This window comes from Erpetoichthys calabaricus, chromosome 2 (assembly GCF_900747795.2).
Source record: "Erpetoichthys calabaricus chromosome 2, fErpCal1.3, whole genome shotgun sequence".
NCBI lineage: Eukaryota > Metazoa > Chordata > Cladistia > Polypteriformes > Polypteridae > Erpetoichthys > Erpetoichthys calabaricus.
This window is the reverse complement of record NC_041395.2, coordinates 85555964-85580871: the sequence shown is the minus strand read 5'-3', so window position 1 is coordinate 85580871 and position 24908 is coordinate 85555964. Positions and strand designations below refer to the sequence as shown.

The window sequence follows — 24908 nt, the reverse complement described above, 5'->3', positions numbered from 1 at the left end:
AAATCAAAATCCATAACACAATTTACACAACAAACACAGACCTGAAAGTAGTAATATAGTGAATAATTTTACAATGATGACTATTAAATCCAAACTTTGTGCATTTCTCCCAAAAATGTAAAGAATGAAATTAAGCAGTTTGTCATACAAACTAATTATTTTTAATGTTTGTCTTCATAAAATATAAAGTACAATGATAAGGGGTAATGCTGCAGATCATAGGTCAGGACTCCAGGAGCCAGCTACGCTATTATACTTTATTGCTAGTCTTTCTGTCAAAATATTGGCTACGTTAGTAATTAACAAAAGTCTTTCAGGTGGTTTAAAGTGTTTCTGGGCTGCATAGGCAGACTTTCAGACTGAGACCCTTCTTCCTTGGAGAACCACAGTATACAAAATATACCTCCTCCCTGCTTGTCCTTTATAATCCTAAGGGGTGAATAACTGGAAGAGACAGTCCCTGAATCCCAGTGCCCACAAATAAAGACAACAAAAGAAACTGCTCGATACTGTCATGGATGGGCCTGTATCCCAGCCAGGATGGGCACAGTTCCCTTATCTCTCTCAACCAGGAAACTGGCATGAAAGATCACTCCGATGCTCATGTCATTCCTCGGTACATTGGGTGGTAGCATGCCTCTTGGTGAGCCCCAGTCTAGACACCCGTGGGGCAGCATAGGAACTACAGTTCTATAGGGCTGCTCTGTTGGGTGCTAAGAGGGTTATCTGTTGGGAAGTGAATCCCTTGTTTCAAGGTGGTTTTGCCTGACTCAACAGCTGCTTCCTGAAGGCAAAGATTTGGTCCAGTAAGTACTCCCTGGTTGGGTTTGAACAGGAGCCCTCGACATCATCCAGGGACTATTTGAATCCAGAACTTGTGTCAGTGTAATTATGTCTGAGATATGGGGTGCTCTTATGCTTCCTACAGGCTACAATATGCAGTACCATGTGAATTTCCCCTTGGGATTAATAAAGTATCTATCTATCTATCTATCTATCTATCTATCTATCTATCTATCTATCTATCTATCTATCTATCTATCTATCTATCTATCTATCTATCTATCTATCTATCTATCTATCTATCTATCTATCTATCTATCTATCTATCTATCTATCTATCTATCTATCTATCTACCACTGCTGAACTGGAGGACTAAGTAGTAAGAAATACACAGAGAAGAGTCAAAGTGAAAGGAGTCACTAATTAGGGAAGATAAGTGATCAGTGGGAGGGTATAGGAATCCTGGATTTTTATTTTTGGTAAGATTTGGTAGCTAAGAGGGTCACAGTATGATAGGTAGTGACACTTAATAAACAGTAGAGTAGTGTGATGGCAGAGAGGTTAATCCATTTAAGCTCTGTTTGCTCCTTCTTCCTTGTTGTGTTGGCTTTTTTATGTACCCTGGTTCTTCCACATCCAAATGGTGTGTAGAGTCACCCTTTATTGTTGTGTTGCTTCCAGTGTAAATGAATAGCCCATGAATAAATGTGTTAATGACACTGTTTCAAAATAGAGTATTTCAAAAGTATACTATAAATTGTACCAGATGTTAAGGATAGAGCTGCCAGGCAAGAAGAAAAGAGCATGGCCTAAGAAAAGGTTTATGGATGTAGTAAGAGAGGACATGCAGGGGATGGGGTTAACAAAACAAAATGCAGAGGACAGGAAGATATGGAAGAAGATGATCCACTGTGGCAACCCCTAATGGGAGAAGCAGAAAGAAGAAGAAGAAGACTATACTGTAAATTGTACACATACAACTTCCTAGTACTGAATGTGTGCACTATGCATGTTCTTACCATGCTTTTATGGGAGGGGGGAAGGTAGACTGCCAGATTCTCAAGAGAACAAAGCAACACAAAACTGGTTTTAAGACCAAACTAATCTCATACAAAATATAGAAAAAATAACTTCCTTTATGATTTTTTTCCCAAAGTAAAATATCTCAGAAGCTTCAGCACAATTGCTGAATAACAGCCTAACACTAGCTGACCACCAAGTGTAATATTAGATAATAATACATGTGTAATCAGCTGTCCTATTGATTCCTAAATCTAAAATCATGTACATTTTTAGCTAAATCGACTTAAGGTAACAATTTGATGGGAACATACTGTATTTGAAGAATGCTTTCTTGAATGTAAAAAATATTTTAAAAATCAGTATATATATATACAGGAGAAGCCACTGTAATAAACTAAATTCATTATCAGTTCTCCTAGACATTTCCTAGTCTTGTGGCATTGATAATTACACTTTCAAAATAATTTTGGGATATGTCATATAGAATAGCTCTCTTCATGGTTTTCCATCAAAATAATAGTTTCCTGGCTTTACACATACATTTAAAATATATAAATTAATCGGGTGCAATATTAACATGTTTATTTTGTGCTGAAATAAAACCAACAGGCTTCATTGTTTTAAGAAAAGATCTCTCATTCTTAGGGAATGGTTAGATGGGCAATACCCAAAATACTTATAGATAGATAGATAGATAGATAATAAAGTATCTATCTATCTATCTATCTATCTATCTATCTATCTATCTATCTATCTATCTATCTATCTATCTATCTATCTATCTATCTATCTATCTATCTATCTATCTATCTATCTATCTATCTATCTATCTATCTATCTATCTATCTATCTATAAGTATTTTGGGTATTGCCCATCTAACCATTCCCTAAGAATGAGAGATCTTTTCTTAAAACAATGAAGCCTGTTGGTTTTATTTCAGCACAAAATAAACATGTTAATATTGCACCCGATTAATTTATATATTTTAAATGTATGTGTAAAGCCAGGAAACTATTATTTTGATGGAAAACCATGAAGAGAGCTATTCTATATGACATATCCCAAAATTATTTTGAAAGTGTAATTATCAATGCCACAAGACTAGGAAATGTCTAGGAGAACTGATAATGAATTTAGTTTATTACAGTGGCTTCTCCTGTCCCCAGGTCACAGGCTAATACAGCATGTATTGGATAAGATGGCACCAGCTCTTCAAATTGGATGCTCACCCCCAGTTAATTTACATTGGCTCTGGAACACATTGGAGCCCACATATATTCTTCGGCTACTCTTTTCAACCCTAATAAAGATCAGATATAGTTATCTAACTGGATATTTTAATATGTTGCTGCTTTTTGAAATGTAATACAGGTGGTCCTTAGACATACTGAGGTTTAAATCCTAGCAAAGAAGAAATCCTACTAAGTTTACTTACAAAAAAATCATTGTCTAATGCACTGCTTCCCAAAGTGGTCTATACGGACCCCCAGGGGTCGATTTTGACTTGCAGGGGGTCTATGTCAGTGAGAAAAAAAATTGGGGGTGCACGAGATGTAAATTGTGGTCCACGTGAGCGGACACAACATGTAAGAATTTTACTAGGTTCTGATTTGTTTCGTTCCAAATCCAAATATTTACTTGCATTTTGTGTCTTTTCAATAAAGGTATGAATAAAAATTGCACATGTTTTTCTTTTTTTACAATTGTCCACTCTACAAAAAACCCTATGAAAGTAAGCAGCACTGTGTCAGTTGCCAAAAACACATTTGAAGTTAATAAGTTTAGGAAAATTCAATATTAGTCAGGCAGGGGGTCTATGAAAAACAAAAAAATTGGTAAGTGGTCTACGGGGCAAAAAAGTTTGGGAACCTCTGGTCTAATGCCTTCAGAGTAAACTGGGCACTCAGTAATATCCTTCGAAATAATAAGAAGATATCCGTGATTATACTAGGCAGTTCAGAATTTTTATGCTTTCATTCAACCTTATATTACAGGGCTAAGCATAAGTAAATTTTTACGGAGGCTTAAACGTTGAACATGATTGAACTAGCGCGAATAAAAGTAAAATTACTAAGAGGTTAAAAAAAAAAAAAAAAAGAAGAAGTAAGTGCGCAGTTCCTCGAAATTCTTCTTTGTACAATCGTCACATTATGGGAGGAGATACAATGCATTTCCAAATCGTCACTCTGTACTGCTCTTTCAAGGATATCATAATTAAGTCAAGGCTTTCAACGTTTTAACTGCTTGGTAAGAAAGTCAGCCAGCTGTTGAAAAAAAAAATCTTTAATTCTACGGATTACACTCTCTGTAAGTCTGTGTAACGGAAATGGGTGTTTTGTCTATAACGAAGATGAATCCGCACTTAGTGATAACACAAAAATTTGAAGAGCGAGTAATGATTATAGTTAAAGTTACTTGGCGATCTCTTCGATGATTTGAGTGTGTCTAGATAATTCGTTATACTGGAACTTTACAAAACATCATGTTTCTCAATAAATTCCTAACTAGAATCTTCTAATGCTGTGAATGTTTTTTCTGCTTAGTCTATTCCTTTCAGAGTTTATAACTCCGAAATGCTTACTATTCACTGTAGCTCTGTTGTGTTGAGTTTCTGTGGGATATTGATGTAATCAGTTAGGAGGTAGAGGCCGCTGTGAGGAAAGGGGTGGAAGAAAAAAGAAAGAGGGAAGGAGGAAGTGTGAATAAAGTTAAGGAAGAACTGACTACATTGCATGGTCCATTTATTTCAACAATAAATACAACATATTGGCGACGAGGATATCAACTTTTGGACTCTCGCCTCCTCCTGTGTTTCTCGAAACTCCGGGTGAGCCTGCAATACTGTTTAATTCTTGGCTAAGGATGTTTGAGAACTATGTGCTAGCTCTTACTGACACGCCGCTATCGGATAAACGTAAACGTGCCCTATTGATTCATTGCCTAGGGACAGAAGCTCAGCGTATTTTCTACACTCTTGCTATTGCTGATGATACATTCGCTGCTGCCCTTGCTGCACTAAAAGACTTTTTCATTCCAAAAGTGAACGTTGTGGCTGAAAGAAGTAAATTTCGCCAAAGAGCGCAGAAGCCTGGTGAATCTACTTTGCAATATGTTGCCGCACTGCGCGAGCTCATTGCTAATTGTGATTTCGGCGTGCTAGCGGATGACATGCTTACAGATCAAATCATAGAGAAAACAAATATGCCTCGCATTCGAGAACGATTATTGCTAGAGACGGACCTTACATTACAAAAAGCGATTGCTATTGCTGGGCAAATTGAATGTGCAGTGACTGAAGCTAAGGCTATGGTTACTAATAGCGAATCGTGTGTTAATGCTGTACAAAAAAATTCACAAGGTACGGGACGAGCGAGGCAGGAACCTGCTTTTAATGCGCGTGCATCTGAAAAACAAACAGCAGCAGCAGCTCAGGCTTCAATTGTGGTGCAACAGAAAACATGTTATCGCTGTGGATCTCGAATGCACCTGGCTAATAACCCCAATTGTCCAGCAAAAGCAGTAAGATGTAGACATTGCGGTAAATTTGGTCATTTTGCTAAAGTATGTCGTGGTGCCACATCCACTTGTGCTGTGCAAGAAGTTACTGTGCCTGACCTTACTGTTCTTAGCATTGATGACACTACAGTTGCACAACGGAGGAAGGGTCTCTGGTGCACAGTGTCCCTTCAAGCTGTATGCACTCAACCAGTTCAAGCAAACTTACTTGTGGACACTGGCTCAGCAGTTTCAATTCTACCAGAAGTATTCTATCGTCAACATTTTAGTAATGTACCACTTGTTCAGTCAAAAGTGCAACTAAAGACTTATATGCAGAAACCAATTCCAGTACTGGGATGTATTACTCTTTTCATTACAAGGGATACAAACCATACACAAGCTACATTTTACGTTGTGCCACTGGGAGCAGCTTTGTTAGGCATGGACATTTTTATGGCACTTAACTTAGAAATTAGAAATGGACAAATTGCATCCAAGAAAATGCCCAATGACCCCATATACAACATGACAGTAATGAATATTAAGAATGCTCATACATTAGGTGTGACTGATAGATTTATTCATAAGGTTAAACTACGACATGAGGTAATACCTGTTCAACAGAAACTACCATTTTCTGTCTGTGAGGCTGTCTCTAAAGAACTAAAGAGACTTGAACAGGAAGACATTATAGAGAAAACTGATTCATCTCCTTGGGTGTCACCATTAGTAGTAATTAAAAAAAAATCAGGTGCAATACGACTATGTGTAGACCTTCGTGAGCCAAACTATATGTGGGATACTGATTACATCAATATCCCACATATAACGGCAAATATTGAAGAAAAGCCTTGGAAGTCATTTGTTACTGAATTTTTACAGATATATCGTGCTACTGTACATGCAGTAACACAAAAGTCACCTGCTGAGCTCTTACATGGTCGCCCAATGATAACTAAATTAAACATTAGAGACCTGCTTCCAACTTCGACTTTGAAGCAACATACTACTGTGGCGCAGCATGTACAACGGAAACAAGAACAAATGAAAAAATATACAGATATGCGTCGCAGAGCAAAATCACCTTCTTTCACTTGTGGGAGTTTTGTGCGTATTAGGAAGCCGGGCATAGTTCAAAAGGATCACTTCAAATTCAGTCGCCCTTATCAGATAATTGCTCAGAAAGGCCCTGCCACATACCTGTTGTCAGATGGCAAGATCTGGAATGCAGTTCATCTCGCTCCAGCTACAGCTGTACAATCCAGTCTGACTTCAGACACACAACCAGAGGATTCATACGTTCCAACCCGTCCAATTCAGTCGGCTGCTATTTCTACTGGTACACCTGGGCAGTCTTTTTCAAATATACGGAGAGGTAGAGTGCGACAGGCTCCGGTGTGGACAAAGGACTATGTCAGATAAAGATTTACAGCATTTGGAAGCTACACGTGTTACCTTAACAGTTATAAAGGAATGGGATAGTTTAATTAGTTGGTTAGTATAATGTTGAAAATTAGAGATTACAGTTTTCTCTTATTATAATGTTTTAATATTATTAATGATTGTTTTTTTCTTCAAAAGGGGGTATATGTGGGATATTGATGTAATCAGTCAGGAGGTAGAGGTCGCTGTGAGGAAAGGGGTGGAAGGAAAAAGAAAGAGGGAAGGAGGAAGTGTGAATAAAGTTAAGGAAGAACTGACTACATTGCATGGTCCATTTATTTCAACAATATATACAACAGTTTCTTCAGGAATTTATTTTTAAATGACTAGAGCAAAGCACAGCACATTGGAGACTTCTGTGTGAACGCAGGATGGTATGTGATTTCTCAAAAAGAGTTCATTTTTTCATAGATTTACTTGGGGCTCTCCTTTTACTTAAAGATGGTTATAATTGCATAAGAAAATTATTATTATTATTGTTTTGCTATCTGTTCGATCAATACAATACTGAGCTGTTTAGGATACTCTTCACATTTGTGTTACTCACCCTTAAATACGCTCATCATGAAATAATGTGAATGTTCTGTATGTGTGTGTTTGTGCGAATAGACCTCAAAAAAAACGCACTTTTGATGTGGAATTTTGTTTACAAAGATTTCACTTAATATTTCGAACGCGTATCCTGATTGCAGAATATATCTTTAATAAACATCTCTAGTGAATATCATCCAGTTTACATTGTTTCCTACATATACTGTATATCCATATCTGAATATGTTATACATACATTTAACAGGGGATTGCATTTTGTTTGAGCAATATTACAGTGAATTTGTAAGCTAAACATCCATAAAACTATGAGCATTGCGGACATGGCTGCCAAATAAATAAGGTTTATGTTTATAGCTTTATACTACCAAAATGCTATCAGATCCAGAATAGGCGCCAAAACATTGTTGCTGAAGGAGTGAGTACAAACATACTTAAAATAAATGTACGGTCATGGACAACTGACAGTACATGTGTTAGAAGAGGAATATATTTTACAGTGATCTATTTAAAGACTACATGTAAATTAGAAAGACAAACTGATGTTCATACATGGACGTGAAATTCATCCTTTACTGGCACTTGTAATCGGAACTCCGCAACGTTATATCGACCCTCTTGTTACTAACCCTTGTTAAAGGTCAGCATTTTTTTTAATTTAATTTTTTGTGCATATAAAGCAGAAGTATTACAGGACAACGTATTATCCACCAAACGCACAGATCCGAACTGTCGATACATACAGTTTTAAATCTTAAAAATCAATATTACACTACAATGGTGTTTAATGAGGTGTCATAGGAGGGACAATCTACTATCGAATGAGGTTCACAGATAATAACAAGAAGAGATTAGAAAGAGAAAACGCATCCACCTGACTTTGATGTACAGTATTTGTCATTAAATGAATATGGCAAGAATTGAACGATCTAATTAGAAATTTTAGGCAAATAGGAACTTGACCTTGCTGAATTTCTGTAATGGGCAGCTTCAGAAGACACGGAAGGAATATTGGTCTGATTACTGCATTTGTGAATTTTCTAGTTAAAACGACCGCTCATATCCTAAAGACTGGTTGATTGATGACTAAATTACCAGAGTGCTTGTCAGTGCCCTGCAGTATCCTGGTATGCAGTGCAGAGTTACCTGTGCTTTGTGCCCTTTGTTGTATTAAGTGTGTTTAGAAACACTAATGGATAGAAATAAGATAGAATTGTATATCACTCTTCATCAAAAATAATTTTAGAATGTTTTTTCACATTAAAAGTAATATGCAAAGTAGTGCTAATTAGGCATAGGTTTGTGGTGAAACCATTCTCCTCACTAAATTAAAGAGTAAAAATTTGAATCAAACCTGTCCTACAAATGCCTTTAAATTACTCCAATTTAGAATTGCAAAGCTTATGCTAGCACTGGGGCGTCACAGTGGCTTAGTGGTAACGCTGCTGCCTCGCAGTTAGGAGACCTGGGTTCGCTTCCTCGTGTTCTGTCGTGTGGTTTTCCTCCGGGTGCTCCGGTTTCCTTCTGATCGCCAAAGACATGCAGGTTAGGTGCATTGGTGATCCTAAATTGTCCCTAGTGTGTGTGTGTGTGTGTGCCCTGCGGTGGGCTGGCGCCCTGCCCGGGATTTGTTCCTGTCTTGCGCCCTGTGTTGGCTCCAGCAGACCCCCATGACCCTGTGTTAGGATATAGCGGGTTGGAAAATGACTGGCTGACTGACTTCTATCACTGGGCACAAGGTTGTAAACAGGCCTGGACAGGACACTAAGGTATTGCAAAGCTCAATCATTCACACGCACCTACACTGGGGGTCACCTTACAAATGTCATTTAACCTAAACTGCCTGACTTTGAGAATCTGGAGAAGAATTAGTGAACTTGGCAGAAAACCCATAGAGACACTGAGAGAACATTCAGATTTCACAAGTAAATGACCAGGTGAGGCATTCAAACTAAGAACCCTGGAAAGGAGTAATTACCACTGTGAAACCATGTGAGCTCAAAAATATTACACAACCGTTGCTGAAATAATTTTATTTAAAATTACATTACTTAATCAATTCCCAAAAATCACATGTTATGACAATTAGCAGAAGGCTGTGCAAAAGTTTTAGGCAGGTGTGAAAAAATGCTGTAAACAAAGAATGCTTTCAGAAATATAAATAATGATTGTTTATTTTTATCAGTTTACAAAATGCAAAGTGAGCGAACAAAAGAAAAATCTAAATCAAATCAATATTTGGTGTTACTACCTTTTGCCTTCAAACCAGCATCAATTCTTATAGGTACACTTGCACAAAGTCAGGGATTTTGTAGGATTATAGTCAGGTGTATGATCGACCAATTATATCAAACAGGTGCTAATGATCATCAATGTCACACGTAGGTTGAAACACAGTCATTAACTGAAACAGAAACAGCTGTGTAGGAGGCTTAAAACTGGGTGAGGAACAGCCAAACTCTGCTACCAAGGTGAGGTTGTGGAAGACAGTTTCATGTCATGGCAAGATTGAGCACAGCAACAAGACACAAGGTAGTTCTACTGCATCAGCAAGGTCTCTCCCAGACAAAGATTTCAAAGCAGACTGGGGTTTCAAGATGTGCTGTTCAAGCTCTTTTGAAGAAGCACAAAGTAACGGGCAACGTTGAGGATCGTAGACGCAGTGGTCGGCCAAGGAAACTTAGTGCAGCAGATGAAAGACACATCAAGCTTATTACTCTTCGAAATCGGAAGATGTCCAGCAGTGCCATCAGCTCAGAACTGGCAGAAACGAGTGGGACCCAGGTACACCCATCTACTGTCTGGAGAAGTCTGGCCAGAAGTGGTCTTCATGGAAGAGTTGCAGCCAAAAAGCCATACCTCCGACGTGGAAACAAGGCCAAGCAACTCAAGTATGCACGAAAACATAGGAACTGGGGTGCAGAAAAATGGCAGCAGGTGCTCTGGACTGATGAGTCAAAATTTGAAATATTTGGCTGTAGCAGAAGGCAGTTTGTTTGTCGAAGGGCTGGAGAGCGGTACAATAATGAGTGTCTGTAGGCAACAATGAAGCATGGTGGAGGTTCCTTGAACATTTGGGGCTGCATTTCTGCAAATGGAGTTGGAGATTTGGTCAGGATTAATGGTGTTCTCAGTGCTGAGAAATGCATGCAGATACTTATCCATCATGCAATACCATCAGGGAGGCGTATGATTGGCCCCAAATTTATTCTGCAGCAGAACAACGACCCCAAACATACAGCCAAAGTCATTAAGAACTATCTTCAGCGTAAAGAAGAACAAGAAGTCCTGGAAGTGATGGTATGGCCCCCACAGAGCCCTGATCTCAACATCATCGAGTGTGTCTGGGATTACATGACGAGACAGAAGAATGTGAGGAAGCCTACATCCACGGAAGATCTGTGGTTAGTTCTCCAAGATGTTTGGAACAACCTACCAGTCGAGTTCCTTCAAAAACTGTGTGCAAGTGTACCTAGAAGAATTGATGCTGTTTTGAAGGCAAAGGGTGGTCACACCAAATATTGATTTGATTTAGATTTCTCTTTTGTTCATTCACTGCATTTTGTTGATTGATGAAAATAAATGATTAACACTTCCATTTTTGAAAGCATTCTTTGTTCAGCATTTTTTCACACCTGCCTTTTGCACAGTACTGTGTATATATATATATATATATATATATATAATATAACCCTCATCCTGCTTTAACTCCAACCTCAGCTATCAGTTAGTACTTTTTCGTTATTTTGTGAGGTGTTGGACTGCTTAGTTTACATTCTCTTATGTTTTACAAGTTAATGGGACCAGAAACTGTGTTAATTTCCATTCAAAAGTTAAATATATTTTTTTAGGTTGCAGACATCTCACTTTCTCTCTTTTATGTATGCAATTAAAGATGTAGTAGGCTACATAATCCTGAAGTTCAACATCCCTGGGGATAATTAAGAAAGGATTATTTTCATTTAATGCTTTGATTGCAGAAAATACTTCAGTATCTTAGAGACATGTCAGTGGTTGTCACAGAGGAGGTGCCGGGTTTAAAGCCCATGCAAGTTATTTCTCAAGACTCCATTCCTGGTGATCCATCTCCAAGTGCTGGAAGCACTTTTCCTTTTTTACATGCAGAACTCACCAGTGACTTCAATGAGCCAATCCGCAAGTTAAATAAGTTCAACAGAGGACAGCCACAGTCTCTAGGGGTAAGTTATAATGCAAATTTAATAATGGATGTGAATAACTAATCCACAGTAGTTGAAAGTCATATACCAGTGGTGTTTGGTCCCCTTTTTAAATTTGTTTTAAGTGGCACACTTATTGACCACTTTTGGTATTGTACTATATTGCTTATTTTCTTCCACCACTAATGTTATTCAGTAATACAATCAACTTTAGAAACATTCTGAATTGACAAATACGTGCCATGTGAAAGCTTATATGGCATGCTTGAGTTATACCTTTCTGTAATGTTGCTCCACTGGACTTTATCTTTATGTAATGGTGTCATATTCTGTTTTTGCAAAGCATTATTAAGATCAAGTTTTATAAGGATTACAAGCAGGTATGCTAGTCTAACGCACATTTATGTTTATATTATCACCAACTGTTGAGTACATATTCATGCAAATTTACTGAAAATGGTTTTCAGATTTATGTCTTCATAATTTTCTTTAAGAAGCCTGTTGTATATGACAATGTGAGTGCTGCATTGATCACAGCATAATGTCAGACTATCAGTTATAATAAAATATGAAATTGTACATACTAAATATGAGTTAGACATGATGGTTATGTGGTAAAGATGCAATCTAATAGCTTCTGTATTTGTACTTATGTCAAGATTTGTCTTACAACTGGGCCTATTATTAGGAAACATTTCATTTTTGCCTTATATGTGTTCTAAAAATATATATAGTAAATTTATAAAATGTTGTGGGATGTTTGCTAAAGTTATTATATATTTCTGTATTTTTATTTGAAAAACCAATAAATAAATATTGGATTTGGGTACTGTCCTGGGTATGACGTTAAACTGCATCTGGCCCTGCATGCGGTCCTGCAACTTGCAGAGAAATCATGGGGGTTGGTGGTAGGATTAGCACTCCAGCTACCGTAAAAAAACTTCACAAAGCTCCGAGACTACAGAAAGGACTCCTTTTTGCTCTCCGTGGGAGTAGCTCTGCTGCAGCCGCCCATAGGAAGGCTGCTCGCATCATGAAGGGGATGGGGGAAAGCCCTCGAGAGCTCCATCCCCAGAAGAGTCGAAACTGTTGGAGAGCCAATAGGGTCAGGTCTGTTGGAGATCGGAACTGGTGTGGTGCTGAGGCGTCGCCTACTGCACGGCAGCACTCAGGTCCCAATTTGAGGCTGCCCATGCAGGTGGGAGCATGGAACGTCTTGTCTCTCCGGCAAGATGATCATCTTCCTCTGCTGTCGGAGGAGCTGTGTAAACTCCACATTTCAGTGGCGGCACTCTCTGAGGTGCGCAGACCAGGGACTGTCCAGATCTCTGTAGGTGGATACACCTTTTATTGGTCTGGTCGATCTGATGGCTGTCATACTCAGGTAGTAGCTGTTGCTGTAGCGGATTGGCTTCTTCCGATGGTGTCCAATGTCACTCCTTTCATCAAGCGTATTATGGGACTCAGATTACGGCACTCCCTGGGTGCCTTGTCTGTTGTCTCGGTGTATGCTCCGACCACGGTGAGTGATGTCTCGGCAAGGGAGACATTTTATTCGCAGCTTCGCTAGGTGATTGATGGGTGCCCACGGGGTTACAATCCTCTGGTCATGGGTGAATTCAATGCAGCCACTGGCACTGACAGGGCTGGCTATGAGGATTGTCTCGTCCCCATGGGTCTGGTGACCGTGGTGAAAGTGGCTCCATGTTCCTTGACTTTGCAAAAGATCAGGAACTGCAAATCGCTGGATAATGGTTCCAGTGCCCTGAGCCGCATCGTTGGACTTGGTACTCCAATACTGGTGGTGCGGTGAAGGAGATCGATCACATCCTCGTGGGCAGACGCTGGAGGCTCTTGCAAAACTGCAGGGTCTACAGAAGTGCCCAATTTGTGAATTCTGAACATAGACTTGTTGTTGCTACTCTTAGGATCCAGCTTAGGTTAAGTAGGTTACCACCTGCTAGGAAAATGAGCCTGGACTTGGCCAGACTCCAAGACCAGGCTCTTTCTAATGAGTTTGCACACAGTTTGTGTGAGGAACTTTCCGATTTGGTTACGACTGCCGATCCTAATGTGATGTGGGAGACCTTCCGTGACAAGACCCTGAAGGTTGCTGAGGGATATGTTGGTGTTACCGGTGTTCCCAGAAGGAGGTGTTTCATCTCGCAGGGCACCCTGGATATCATCAAGAGTAGTTGCAGCGCACGGCTCAATGGCAACTCTGGTCTGTACCGGGAACTGAGAAGGACGGCTGCGAGGGCTCTGAGGGCAGATAAAGAGGCGTTTGTTAGAGGAATCTTTGAGCAAGTGACACACCATCTGTGGTCCAGCGACCCACGTCCTGCTTACAGAGGAACCAAAGCATTACGCACATCTGAATCTGTTCCTCTAAGAGTCGCATTCAGGGCAGCTGAAGGAACGATCCTTACAGATGACACTGCAGTTGTGACCCGCTGGGCTGGCTACTTTGAGCAGTCGTTCAAAGCTGATCCTCTGGCTAGGACATTGGACATCTCTGGGTCCACGGTTCTTGAGGCTGATCCTCCAATTAGCTGTGAACCAACCAATCTCACTGAGATTGCACAGGTGGTGAACCAGCTGAGGGGGAGAAAGGCTGCAGGGATCTGTAGTATCCGGGGTGAACTTCTCCAGGCTAGTGGTAAGGCTGTCCTCCTGGCATTGCAAGCAATATTTGGTTCCATTTGGGAGACTGGCATCATCCCAACTGAAAACGGGACTTGTCATCCCTATCTGGAAAGAGAAGGGTGATCGCCTGGATTGCAGCAACTACAAGGGGATAACACTGCTCTCGGTTCCGGGTAAGGTCCTTGCTAGGGTCGTCCTCAATAGGATCCGTGATCACTTGCTCACCTACCAGTGACCAGAGCAGTCTGGTTTTACGTCTAAGAAGTCTACCATCGACCACATCCTGGCACTGAGGGTTCTCATAGAGTGCAAACGTGAATATTGGCAGAGTTTCTTTGCAGCCTTTGTCAATTTTCACAAAGCATTCAACTTAGTTGATTGAGCTGCCCTGTGGGACATCCTGAGGGTTTGCGGGATCCCCTTGAAGTTGCTGGATATCATGGCTGGCCTGTACACTGGTACTGTGAGTGCTGTGCAAAGTGGAGGCAGGACCTCTGCGTTTTTCCCAGTTAATTCTGTGGTTCGTCAGGGGTGTGTTCTTGCTCCTACTCTGTTCAATGCTTGTATGGACTAGGTGTTGGGCAAGGTCGTGGGGTTCAGCGGCTGTGGGGCATCTGTTGGTGAAGAAAGATTCACGGATCTTGACTTTGCTGATGATGCTGTGATCTTCGTGGAGTCAATGGAGGCTCTGATTGGGGCGCTCGAGAGACTGAGTGACGAGTCTGAGTGTCTGGGCTTGCGAATGTCCTGGATAAAAACCAAGATAAAGGCCTTTAACGACCTCTTGGGCACAGCCATCAGCAGTGTGTCTGTTTGCGGAGAAAGTGTTGACCTTGTCGAGAGGTTTACTTACCTTGGCAGTGACATTCATGTCTCTGGTGACTCTTCCTGTGAAAGTCAGTAGACGGATTGGGAGAGCATGGGGGGTCATGAGGTCGCTGGAAAGGGGTGTGTGACACTCCCGATATATATGCAAAAGGACGAAGGTCCAAGTCTTTAGAGTTTTGGTGCTTCCTGTCTTACTACAGTATATGGTTGTGAGACATGGATGCTATCCAGTGACCTGAGAGGAAAACTGGACTCCTTTGGTACTGTGTCTCTCCGGAAAATCCTTGGGTACCATTGGTTTGACTTTGTGTTGAATGAGCGGTTGCTCATGGATTCCCGAATGAGGCACATTACCTGCATTGTGAGGGAGCATCAATTACGGCACTACGGCCATGTGACACGTTTCCCAGAGGGTGATCCGGCTCATAAGATCCTCATTGTTGGGGACCCAAAGTGGCTGGACCAGGCTAAGGGGTCACCCACGTAACACCTGGCTGCAGCACATACAGGGTCATTTCCAGAGGGTAGGACTGGACCGCGTGTTTGCCTGGGGGGTTGCCAATCGGGATCCCGAGCTGTTTCGACATGTAGTGGGTGCAGCAACGCACTGTACCAGTGCATGCTCCCCAACTTGACTTGACTTGTAGTGTACATATCATGAGCAACATTACTACCATCCACCTATTGATTAGCAAATTTACTTCATTCATTCACAATAGCTACAGACTTTCCCTGGGATACTGAATGCTGGGCAGGAATCAGACTTCTATGAATCAGTCCATCACAATCTTTATGCACTTATATGGGGCCAGTTAAACACCAATTATCATAACTAGTCTTTAGGAGGAAAACCTAGGCAAATACAAAAAACAAATGTGTAAATGCCAAATCTTACTTTACAACATTCATATCATGTCATCTAAAGAATTAATATGTTATCATACATGGACTTCTGCACTTATACTTTAATGCACTTTGCAACAGTCTAATACATAAGTAGATGCAAATTGAAAATTGTTAAAGGTGAGATAAAATGTTATAAAAATTTAAGTGAAAGACATAAAGGCATTTCAATGCCTTTTACTGAACTACTTCCAAGTGGTTAAAATGCATTACATTGTTTGGGATCTTTTGAAAAGTTGTTTAACCTATGATGGCTTATAATGTTAAAATCTAATTTAAAATGTACAATAAAAGATTTGATAAAAAAATTAATTAATTCAGCAGTTAAGCATATAAAATAGAAGTTAGATGAATAAAAGTTTAATGCATGTCAGTAGACACTGTGGGATTTCAGACATGTTCTGTTTATTAAGAGATGTTTTCAGCATTTTCAAATTTGCCAAATTAATGCAACTTTGATCGCAATCTTGTTTTACAGATTGTTGAAATCATGATTGGACTAGTAAATATTGTGTTTGGCTTCATATTTTCATTTCCTTTGACATATGCCAATGGCACTCCATTCTGGACATCTGCAATGGTAAGAACATTGCCTGTATTTTGTTATTTTTGTACAACAAAGCAAATCAGAGTATGAGTGATTAAATATATATAACATTTTTTTTTTTCACGGACATAATTTCCTCTGTTATATAGTGTCACATCTTAGGCATTTTAAATTTGTGGAAACAATATTCCAGGAAGTTCAGAAGAAATGGCAAATGGGTCAGATATATGTTTGGTGAAGCTGACTCATGTACATCCTTTACTATTGAATTGAAGGAAAGTCTTTAAACAGTAGGGAACACATGGGTGCTAAATCTATATGACCATTGCTGTTGCTGAAGGATTATTCTTTGAAAATAATTTTTATGTTAGTAATAATTAATATGTAAAACATTGAAGAGACACTACTATAAATATCCTAATGCCAGTTACATGTTGTTGAAAAAATATTTTAGAATGTCACTCATTCTATATTTATTAGTATATCATTTCAGGTTCTCTCTGTATTATTGCTGACAAGAATCCTGGTGTGGTAAGTAATGATTCAGTAATGACATTTCTTTCTCATGTTTTTCGTTTGTCCTGTGGAATTGTCCGTTGCCTTTAGTAATATTTATAGTATCTCTACCTCATCTGCATGCTGTTCAATGTCAAAAAGAAGGACATCTCTTACAAAGTAGACATAAAGACCCCTTCACATCCCACACAACCCAGAATGAATATGAGATTGTAAAATGACTCTTCATAAAGAGTGGGAAAGGGTTTTTTTGACAACAGAAAGGAGTCTTAATTGTGGTCAATCAAGCATGCCTATTTTGCTGAACACTATTTACAACAATAAAATAAAATAAAATGTTAGTTATTATATGTAAACTATTTAAAAATACTGGGAAACTTGCTATATTTTGATCCTAACAGTTCAACTATTTATACTCCCTGAATCATATCTTGATTATTTCAGAATATTAAGTTTAGAAAGGTTTCTTTTCTTCTTCGTGTTTTAACATCTTGTATTAAACAATTGCTGATTTCATTTATGAATTCCTGTTCCTGTGTTTGTTTTTAAGGTTATTGTTTTTATACTTGGAAAAAAAGAAATCACATTGCTATAGCATCCTATTGTAAACTTACATCTAAAATGCAATATTGACCATTTGCTTGAGGGAGGTTAAAAACTTTCAGTTTCATGACTATCTCTGCTGCCTTGTTGTCACTAGCATGTGGCTCATCACCAGTTTGAAACAAAGAAATGGTTACCCCCTACACCTTTTTAAATTGGCATGTCTTTTCTAAATAATCTGTATCATTTTGTATTATACTATCCCTAGTTTTTCCTCTTGTATTTATTCCCATCTCTGGCATTTAGCCAGGTTTCTGTTATTGCTATAACAACCTATTTATGTGCACCTACAATTAACTTGAAATTAATTTATTTTATATTTTTAATACTTCCAATGTTAAAGCAATACATTTTAGTGTACTGTTAATTTTGACTTATTCACTATAGGTTAGTAATTTTATTAATATTACTTTGTATTATGGGTGGCATTGTGGCACAGTGGTAGCACTGCTGCCTTGCAGTAAGAAGACCAGGGTTTGGGTCTCAGGTCCTTCCTGCATGGAGTTTGCATGTTCATCTTATGTCTGTGTGGGTTTCCTCTGGGTGCTCTGGTTTCCAACCCGGGTAAGGGGGGTTAAGCAGGTGAGAATATGACATGACATGACATGACCTTGCAGTATTAATTTATGAACATCTAAATTTTGCTTGTCTGAAACTTTCTCCCTTAAAATCTCTACTTGAAACTGTCCTCAATAACATACTCATACTTCAATACTCAATACTCATACTCAATACTTCAGTTTCCTTGTGGTTCAAATATAACTGTTCCCAGCGGTACAGTTTGCAAAGCTTCAAAAGTTGCTTGAGTGTCCCATAAACTTGTGCTCTGCACACCACGTAGATCTGATATCAGCAATAACCCTTTGAATCTCCTAGTTTACCTAGACAAATGCATGGCACAGGCTGAACTTATGAAAAGTTCTCATAATTTTTCTCATTAGCTAAGCACTCTTGTGGATCAGGCAGTTCACTCTTAATTATAGTATGTCATTTCTTCCAATGCAGGCGATGACAGCATCTGTACTAGAGCATTTCCAAAAATCCAGGGATGTGTCCCATCTGTGCATCAAGGAGACAGCACACTGTATGAGATGCTCTGGAACACAAAGGAGTGTCAATTTTCTTATCACAGAGTCCTTTACTAACATTGCCTCCATCTTTCTGTGGGCTAGTTGAGGCTCTTTATTCCTCTCTACCACTTCAGACGTACTGGAGCCACTGTCCATCTCCATAATGTGCTGAAAATGTTTGGACAGTTCTAAATCTAATGCTCCTGAACAGTGTGTATTAACATCTGTCAGTAACTCAATTGCACAAGGACATACTTAATACTTAGTTCTCTTTATCCTGCTGTTAATAGGATAGTTTTACTGCCTGATGTGAAGTAATTTCATAAATGCCTCCAGGCCCTCACCTGCTTCCCTAGTTTTTTTATTTTCCATCTCTTGCTGACTTGCCTGTATGACTGTCTCTTTTAATAAGTTTTAACAAATCTATATTTTTATGTGTACCAATTCTGTATTTACTAATTAGTATAATCAATACATGCATTTTAACAAAATTATTCACAGCACTCTGCTCCCACACTCAGTGAAGAGCACTATTCAAAAATAAGTTGTATTGTATTGTACTGTATAATTCTGTGAAGCTGTCTACACTACAGTATATTTGATTAATTGTCCTCTTCCTCTTTAAATGTACCCTTTGCTGTTCTCCCTAGAGTGAATGTTGAGAATACAATGTCAGTACAGCCAATATGCATATTCAAAACAGAGTAATCTCATTTAGTTACAGCAGAGATAGATATTAATTCTCTAAACTGTATCTACCAAAATTGTCTGCATAATAATTGCAGATAATTGCAGATTATCTTTTAAAACACAAATGAAGTATTAAAAATGTATTAAAAATTAATAAATTAGTCATAGTAGGACGTCTTGTTACAGTGAATATTTTAAGAGATTTATTATAACTGTATATAAAGCCAAAATAGCTTATGTGCTGTAATATGTAGAGATTCTTTAATCGTGTTTTTTTCTTTGCCCTTTCAGATTATTGCAGCCTTAACCGGCAACATTGTCACCGCAGTTATAAGTGGAAGTACCATCTATATATATTTGTTTGATTCATCTTTTCGATTTTCATACTTTTACAAAATTTCTGACTGTCAGAAATTAATAGACTTGTTAATGGTAATTTCTTTTAACTATCAACCTTGAAAATCTTTGCACTTCAGTTTAGCCGTCATGCTTTACGTGACCTGCTTATATTTCCAACAGTGAAAATTATTATAGTATCAGTGAAATGACTTCTAAAAAGAAAATAACAAATCACAACACTTTATTTGAAATACATTTTCCAAATAATATAAACATTTTAATTTTTACACATAGACATTGTAGGGATATGGATACAAATGCTACTTTACAGCACATGGAACACAGTTTGATACCTACTTAGGGTTCGTTCCGGTTGGATGTATGCTTGAGCTCTGTTTATGAAGTTTTTCTTAAATGACTGGGGATTTTAAATTGTTTATAAACTACTTTCAAGTTCATGATTTTCTGCCACAATAGTTCTTTGATACAAAATTTATAGTTAAAAAGTATAGATATTTTCAGATTCTTGCATTCAGTTCCCAGCCTGTAGAATTAGCGAATTCTTCCAATGTCTCTGTCAGTGTGAATATACTTCTTTCCGCATCCAAAATATAAGTGTGTTAGATTGATTAGAAATTCAAAGGTGGATGCATAAGACAGCAGGTGTGTGAGTGATAATGTTTTGTAATGAACTGATATCTAGACCAGAAATAGTTCCTGCCTTTATGCTTTATTTATTTGGCCATCTTAGCCTGAATACGCATGGGTGAACATAAACTCTAAATACTACACTTACTTATAGCATTTCTTGAATATATTTCACAGTTTTTAGGGTTACATAGTAGTAGTAGAAGTAATAGTAGAAGTCTTCTTGACCTCATTAAAAATGTTTATTGCTTAGGTTGTTTCTTATTAACTCCTATAACTTTGGATTAGAATGAGGTCACCATACCTTGTGCATGTTGTAAAAGACAAATAAAGGAAGTTTTCATCTCTGCCAGTAATTTGTTCACAGAAAATATGTAATTAGAAGCACATGCAAATTGTCACAACAATGATACAGTTTTGGATAGCCAGAAAATGCACAATTCTAACCTTTTATCCTATCATGATGGTGACATCATGTGTTGTGCATGTCCCATCTAATTTTCATAGCAATAAAGAAGCAATCAAACCGCAAAATCAAGGCATACATAATAAACAAAAATGAAATTAGGAAAAGATGGGAAAATATTTTTAAAAAAATGACAACCAATATAAAACATATATCAGAAATAAATTCAGCAACATTCAAAACTGCAATATCTATACATATTTCTCTAAAAGGCAGAAAGTGTTCAGAAAATGAGCAAAAATTTAATAAAAAGACAAAATCATAACAATCCCTGCAAATGGGCATGACAAAGTTGCTGGCCATTTCAATCTAAGTAGTCCCAAAGATGGTCTTTAAGGTTAAAGTTAGAACAAAAGGTTATCCAAGGCAGCACCAGAAAACTAGCAATCTTTCCTTAGGACACTTGTGAGCACAGTAGCTGTATGTTGCCTGGCATTATCCTGCTGTTTGGTCAGATATCTAGGAGGTTTGAGCAAAGAGTCTCTGTCAGGTTGCTTTGCTCTAAGGCCAGTGTCTTGAAGTCTGTCCCTCACTGGAAGCTTTTAGCAGTAGTTCAAGTGGCAGATCTGAAAGTGTCCCTCATAAGGTCCAGTGTGATGTGTTGAACTGTCTCTGTTGTGGTCATTCAAGATGAATAAAGTTTTTGGATGGTCATGCTGATGAAACCTTGAGTGCTGTTGGGGCACAGTGGAGTGGCTTAATCAATAGCATCTGACAACACTGGCACATGCCATGTCTCCCTGCAACAAGCCAATGGCCACCATACTGTGTACTAATTAGCAAATGCAAGTAAGAGTTATACTGAAAATTTTCCATGTGACAATACTGACCATACAAAACTGCTTCTGGTCATATCTCAGGTATTATGGAATGCAAAGAAGACCAAGTTTGGCTTTTGTATTGCTCTGACCTAAGCATTGATTTAAGACATTTTAAAAGTTTTTCTTTATGGGTAAAAGAGCATCTAACAAGCTCTTATGTGTTTAACAAGTTGCAGTGCACCACAAGCTGCCAGGGGTTCCAAAACAAACTGACAGCCTTTTGTCAATGTACTGTTCTGTCATGGGTTCACACACACACCTTCACCCTTTGCAGTTCGCAGATTTTCAGTAAGAATTTGCAGATTTGCCAGCCACAAACCTCTGGATTCTAATGACCCTCTAAATCAGCCTCCTTGTCAGTGTTTTGAGCTAAAAGAGAAACTTCCTTATCACCTGGTGCAAGGAAAGACTGTAACCAAGTGAAATGGAGTGCTTCCTGGTGATGTCAGCTTGGCTCTCCTCTCTACTGTGCAGCTCCACACTAACACTACAGTACATAAGCAATAACAAGTGGTTTCTCATTCCAGAAAAAAAAATAAATTAAAAGTTAGGCTTATTTTTTCCTTCAGTATACAATATGTCCCAGACATTCATTGTATGTTAGCATCTGAAACATGTTCCTGATTTGTCAACTAGACCCTTTCTACCTCGCTTTGATAGACTTATTATTAATTCTTAATTATGATTAACTAACCTTCCCACCTGCCCATTTCAATCTTTATATTTTTTGTTTCCTTTACTTCCCAAAAATGCAAAAGTAACATTGCTGAACATTTGTTGTAACCGTAGGTCAACACATCAGGCAAATTCTACTGCTGCAGTAAGAAGATCAGATTTTCCTGTGGTTGGACTGGGAGATGTATTAGATTAGGCAGAATCGGTGTTAGTCGCTTATTTTGCCACCACATGACTGGTTTGTAGGCTCTATTTAGCAGTGTACCAACCAGTAGCATCATAAATTCACTGACAATGAATTATCTGATGGCAGTAGAGATGTTTATTTTAAAATCAGTTTGATTGGCAATGTTGTAAAATAAAGCATTCTCCGTTTAAGACTGAGCTGAAAGTCTTGTAAAAGATAAAAAAAATCATTAGCTTTGTGGACACATTTAAAGATAAATAAATGTTTATGTATTTCACTTTAAACAAGTTTTTTAACTATTGTCCTTATATCTTGAATTAAGTATTTTTGTTTGCTTTCTGTAGAGTACAGAAAATGGAATCAAAGTTGTTTTGCTAGTTTCAGCAGTCCTAGAATTTTGTGTTTCCACCTACATTGGAGCCTTTGGATTGAAAGCTGTTTGTGGTATAAAGGTATCTTGTATTTTTAATTGTATAATGTTGAATAAACATGAATAAACATATATATATATAATATATATAATATTCAAATTAGTTTCCTTTCAACACAGTAGTATAAGATGTCTTTTAAAGCATTTGCATTTTTGATGTTGCATTTCTAAGCAGTTAAATATAACAGTTCATGTTAGAATTAAATAAGACAATATGCAGAAATGTAGCATGGTTTAATTACTATGACATAAAGCAGCATAAGTGTAAAATTACTATTTAACATCCTGGTTGGCCTTGAGTAAGACCAAACAGCCACTGCCATAGTGTTTAAAGAAATTGACGGAAAACAACTTGAATATCCCATCAAAATCTTATGTTTATGTTATAAATACATAGATGATAGTTTATTAAAAAAATTACTTTTTTATATAAGGACACAAATTTTTAAGTGATATGTTTAAAATTAGTCCTTGACTTTTGTGTAATTATGCTTCATTATACATAGTATTTGAATATAACCTGGATCTGGCACTGCAGTAGTAGTACTGAGATTGTGTTTCATTCCATTCTATTCCAGTCTAAGTGTGTTGTCAAGCCATGTTTTGAAGAGGCAAGACCACTTCAGGTGCCTTCAGCCCAAACAGTCTAGAAGACTTTCCATGTGCTGAAGTCTGCACTGAAGCTGTATCACTTCTATTCCGTTCAACATTAAAGCTGGCTTATATCATAGCAAATAAGACAGCTGACATAAGCAAGACCTCAAATTTTGGAATTTCTGAGACAGGAAGCCACATGATAATAAAGTGCTAGTAAATGCTAAGCATTGGTTTTTTAAACTTATACTGAAGTGCTGTTCACTCCATTCTTTCTATGTTGTTCATTATAAATGTATGAATGAAACTTTCTATTTCAAGAAATCTGTGTCAAGTGAATTTAAAATGTTTCTCAGTTTATACCTTGGTGTTGTATTATGATAATTTTCCATTTTCCTGAAGTGACAAAAAAAAAAAAATTGTTATCGGATAACATTGTACTTTTCTGTAAATTTTAATATTGCTGTCATTTTACAACTCATTAAAGATGTGCTATTTTCAGTTTGCAGAAACAGGTTTCTCATTGGATGCACAGGTGTACTTATCGTATTGTTTCTCTGTTTGTAAAGTACATTAACCTATCCAGGCCAGTCAATCTACTCTGCATATCTTTTACCTATGAGTTGATGCTGCTGTACCTGCATAAAGCCCATGTAGACACTGGAAGAATGTGCAGATTTTACATAGATAATAATAGGATTTAAACCAAGGACTCCGCAGCTGTGAAGCAGTAGTGCCTACCACTGCATTATCCTGTCACCTTTAAAGGTTCTGTTTGTGTTTATTTTGACAACGGCATATATTTGCAGAGAATCTTGCTCAAAGAAATGCTTTGCATATTCAGTATATATAGAGTTCACTTTTGGCAATCCATTTTCAGGAAATCTTATATAGCTTCTACCTCAACAGGCTGTTCACCTTCTTTTCACTGTCACTTCCATCAGCACACTGAACTTTGAATTTCACATCTCACATCCTTTAAAAACATCCTTCTGGCAGTGATGAAACAAATGCCATACCAGTACAATCCTGTCTCTCCTTTTCTGACACAGCAATTCTGAGTCACAAGAATAATTGTACCAGTCTTTTTTCATGGACCTGATAAAACATCCATATTACTAACCGAGAATGCTAAACCGGATGGACGCAGGGACATCCGGCCATGGGCCGTGGCCGCAAAAAGACGTACTGCGCAGGTGCCCCAAGAAATGAGGCGCCGCGAGAGGCGGATAAGACCACAGAAAAAAGGAGTGAGCACAGAAAAAAGGAGTCAAACGCAGGCACCGCACACAGCGCCGCACGAGCAAAACAGACCCCCCCCCCACACACACACACAAGCAACGGACGGGACACATACAAAGAGGACGATTCAACAAGCCCCTGGCACACAAAAAAAAAAGAGCCCGCAAACCCCCCCCAAACACACACACAAGCAACGGACGGGACACACACAAAGAGGAGGATTTAAT

The 24908-nt window shown here is 38.3% G+C and overlaps 1 protein-coding gene across 2 annotated transcripts; it reads left to right on the top strand.

The window, feature by feature from the left end:
• Nucleotides 1–3992: 3992 nt before the first annotated feature.
• LOC114646044 (membrane-spanning 4-domains subfamily A member 4A-like) lies at nucleotides 3993–23787 on the top strand. 2 transcript variants are annotated; one of them, XM_051922469.1, is made up of 7 exons: nucleotides 3993–4055; nucleotides 11279–11497; nucleotides 16332–16433; nucleotides 16881–16931; nucleotides 19571–19711; nucleotides 22760–22867; nucleotides 23424–23787. In XM_051922469.1, exons 2-7 carry the CDS (start codon nucleotides 11303–11305, stop codon nucleotides 23493–23495), a joined length of 669 nt encoding a protein of 222 aa, XP_051778429.1. In that variant the 5' UTR covers nucleotides 3993–4055; nucleotides 11279–11302; the 3' UTR covers nucleotides 23496–23787. The 2 variants fall into 2 exon arrangements, with proteins under 2 accessions (XP_051778429.1, XP_051778428.1); XM_051922468.1 differs by having other exon boundaries at nucleotides 4004–4115.
• The last annotated feature ends 1121 nt before the right edge of the window (nucleotides 23788–24908 follow it).

Bases quoted from the DNA above. Each gene is read 5' to 3' on its own strand.
- LOC114646044 (XM_051922469.1), top strand. From the start codon at position 11,303: ATGTCAGTGGTTGTCACAGAGGAGGTGCCGGGTTTAAAGCCCATGCAA. The intron at 16,932-19,570 runs GTAAGTAATGAT...TTGCCCTTTCAG, and splicing joins CTGACAAGAATCCTGGTGTG to ATTATTGCAGCCTTAACCGG. The intron at 19,712-22,759 runs GTAATTTCTTTT...TGCTTTCTGTAG, and splicing joins AATTAATAGACTTGTTAATG to AGTACAGAAAATGGAATCAA.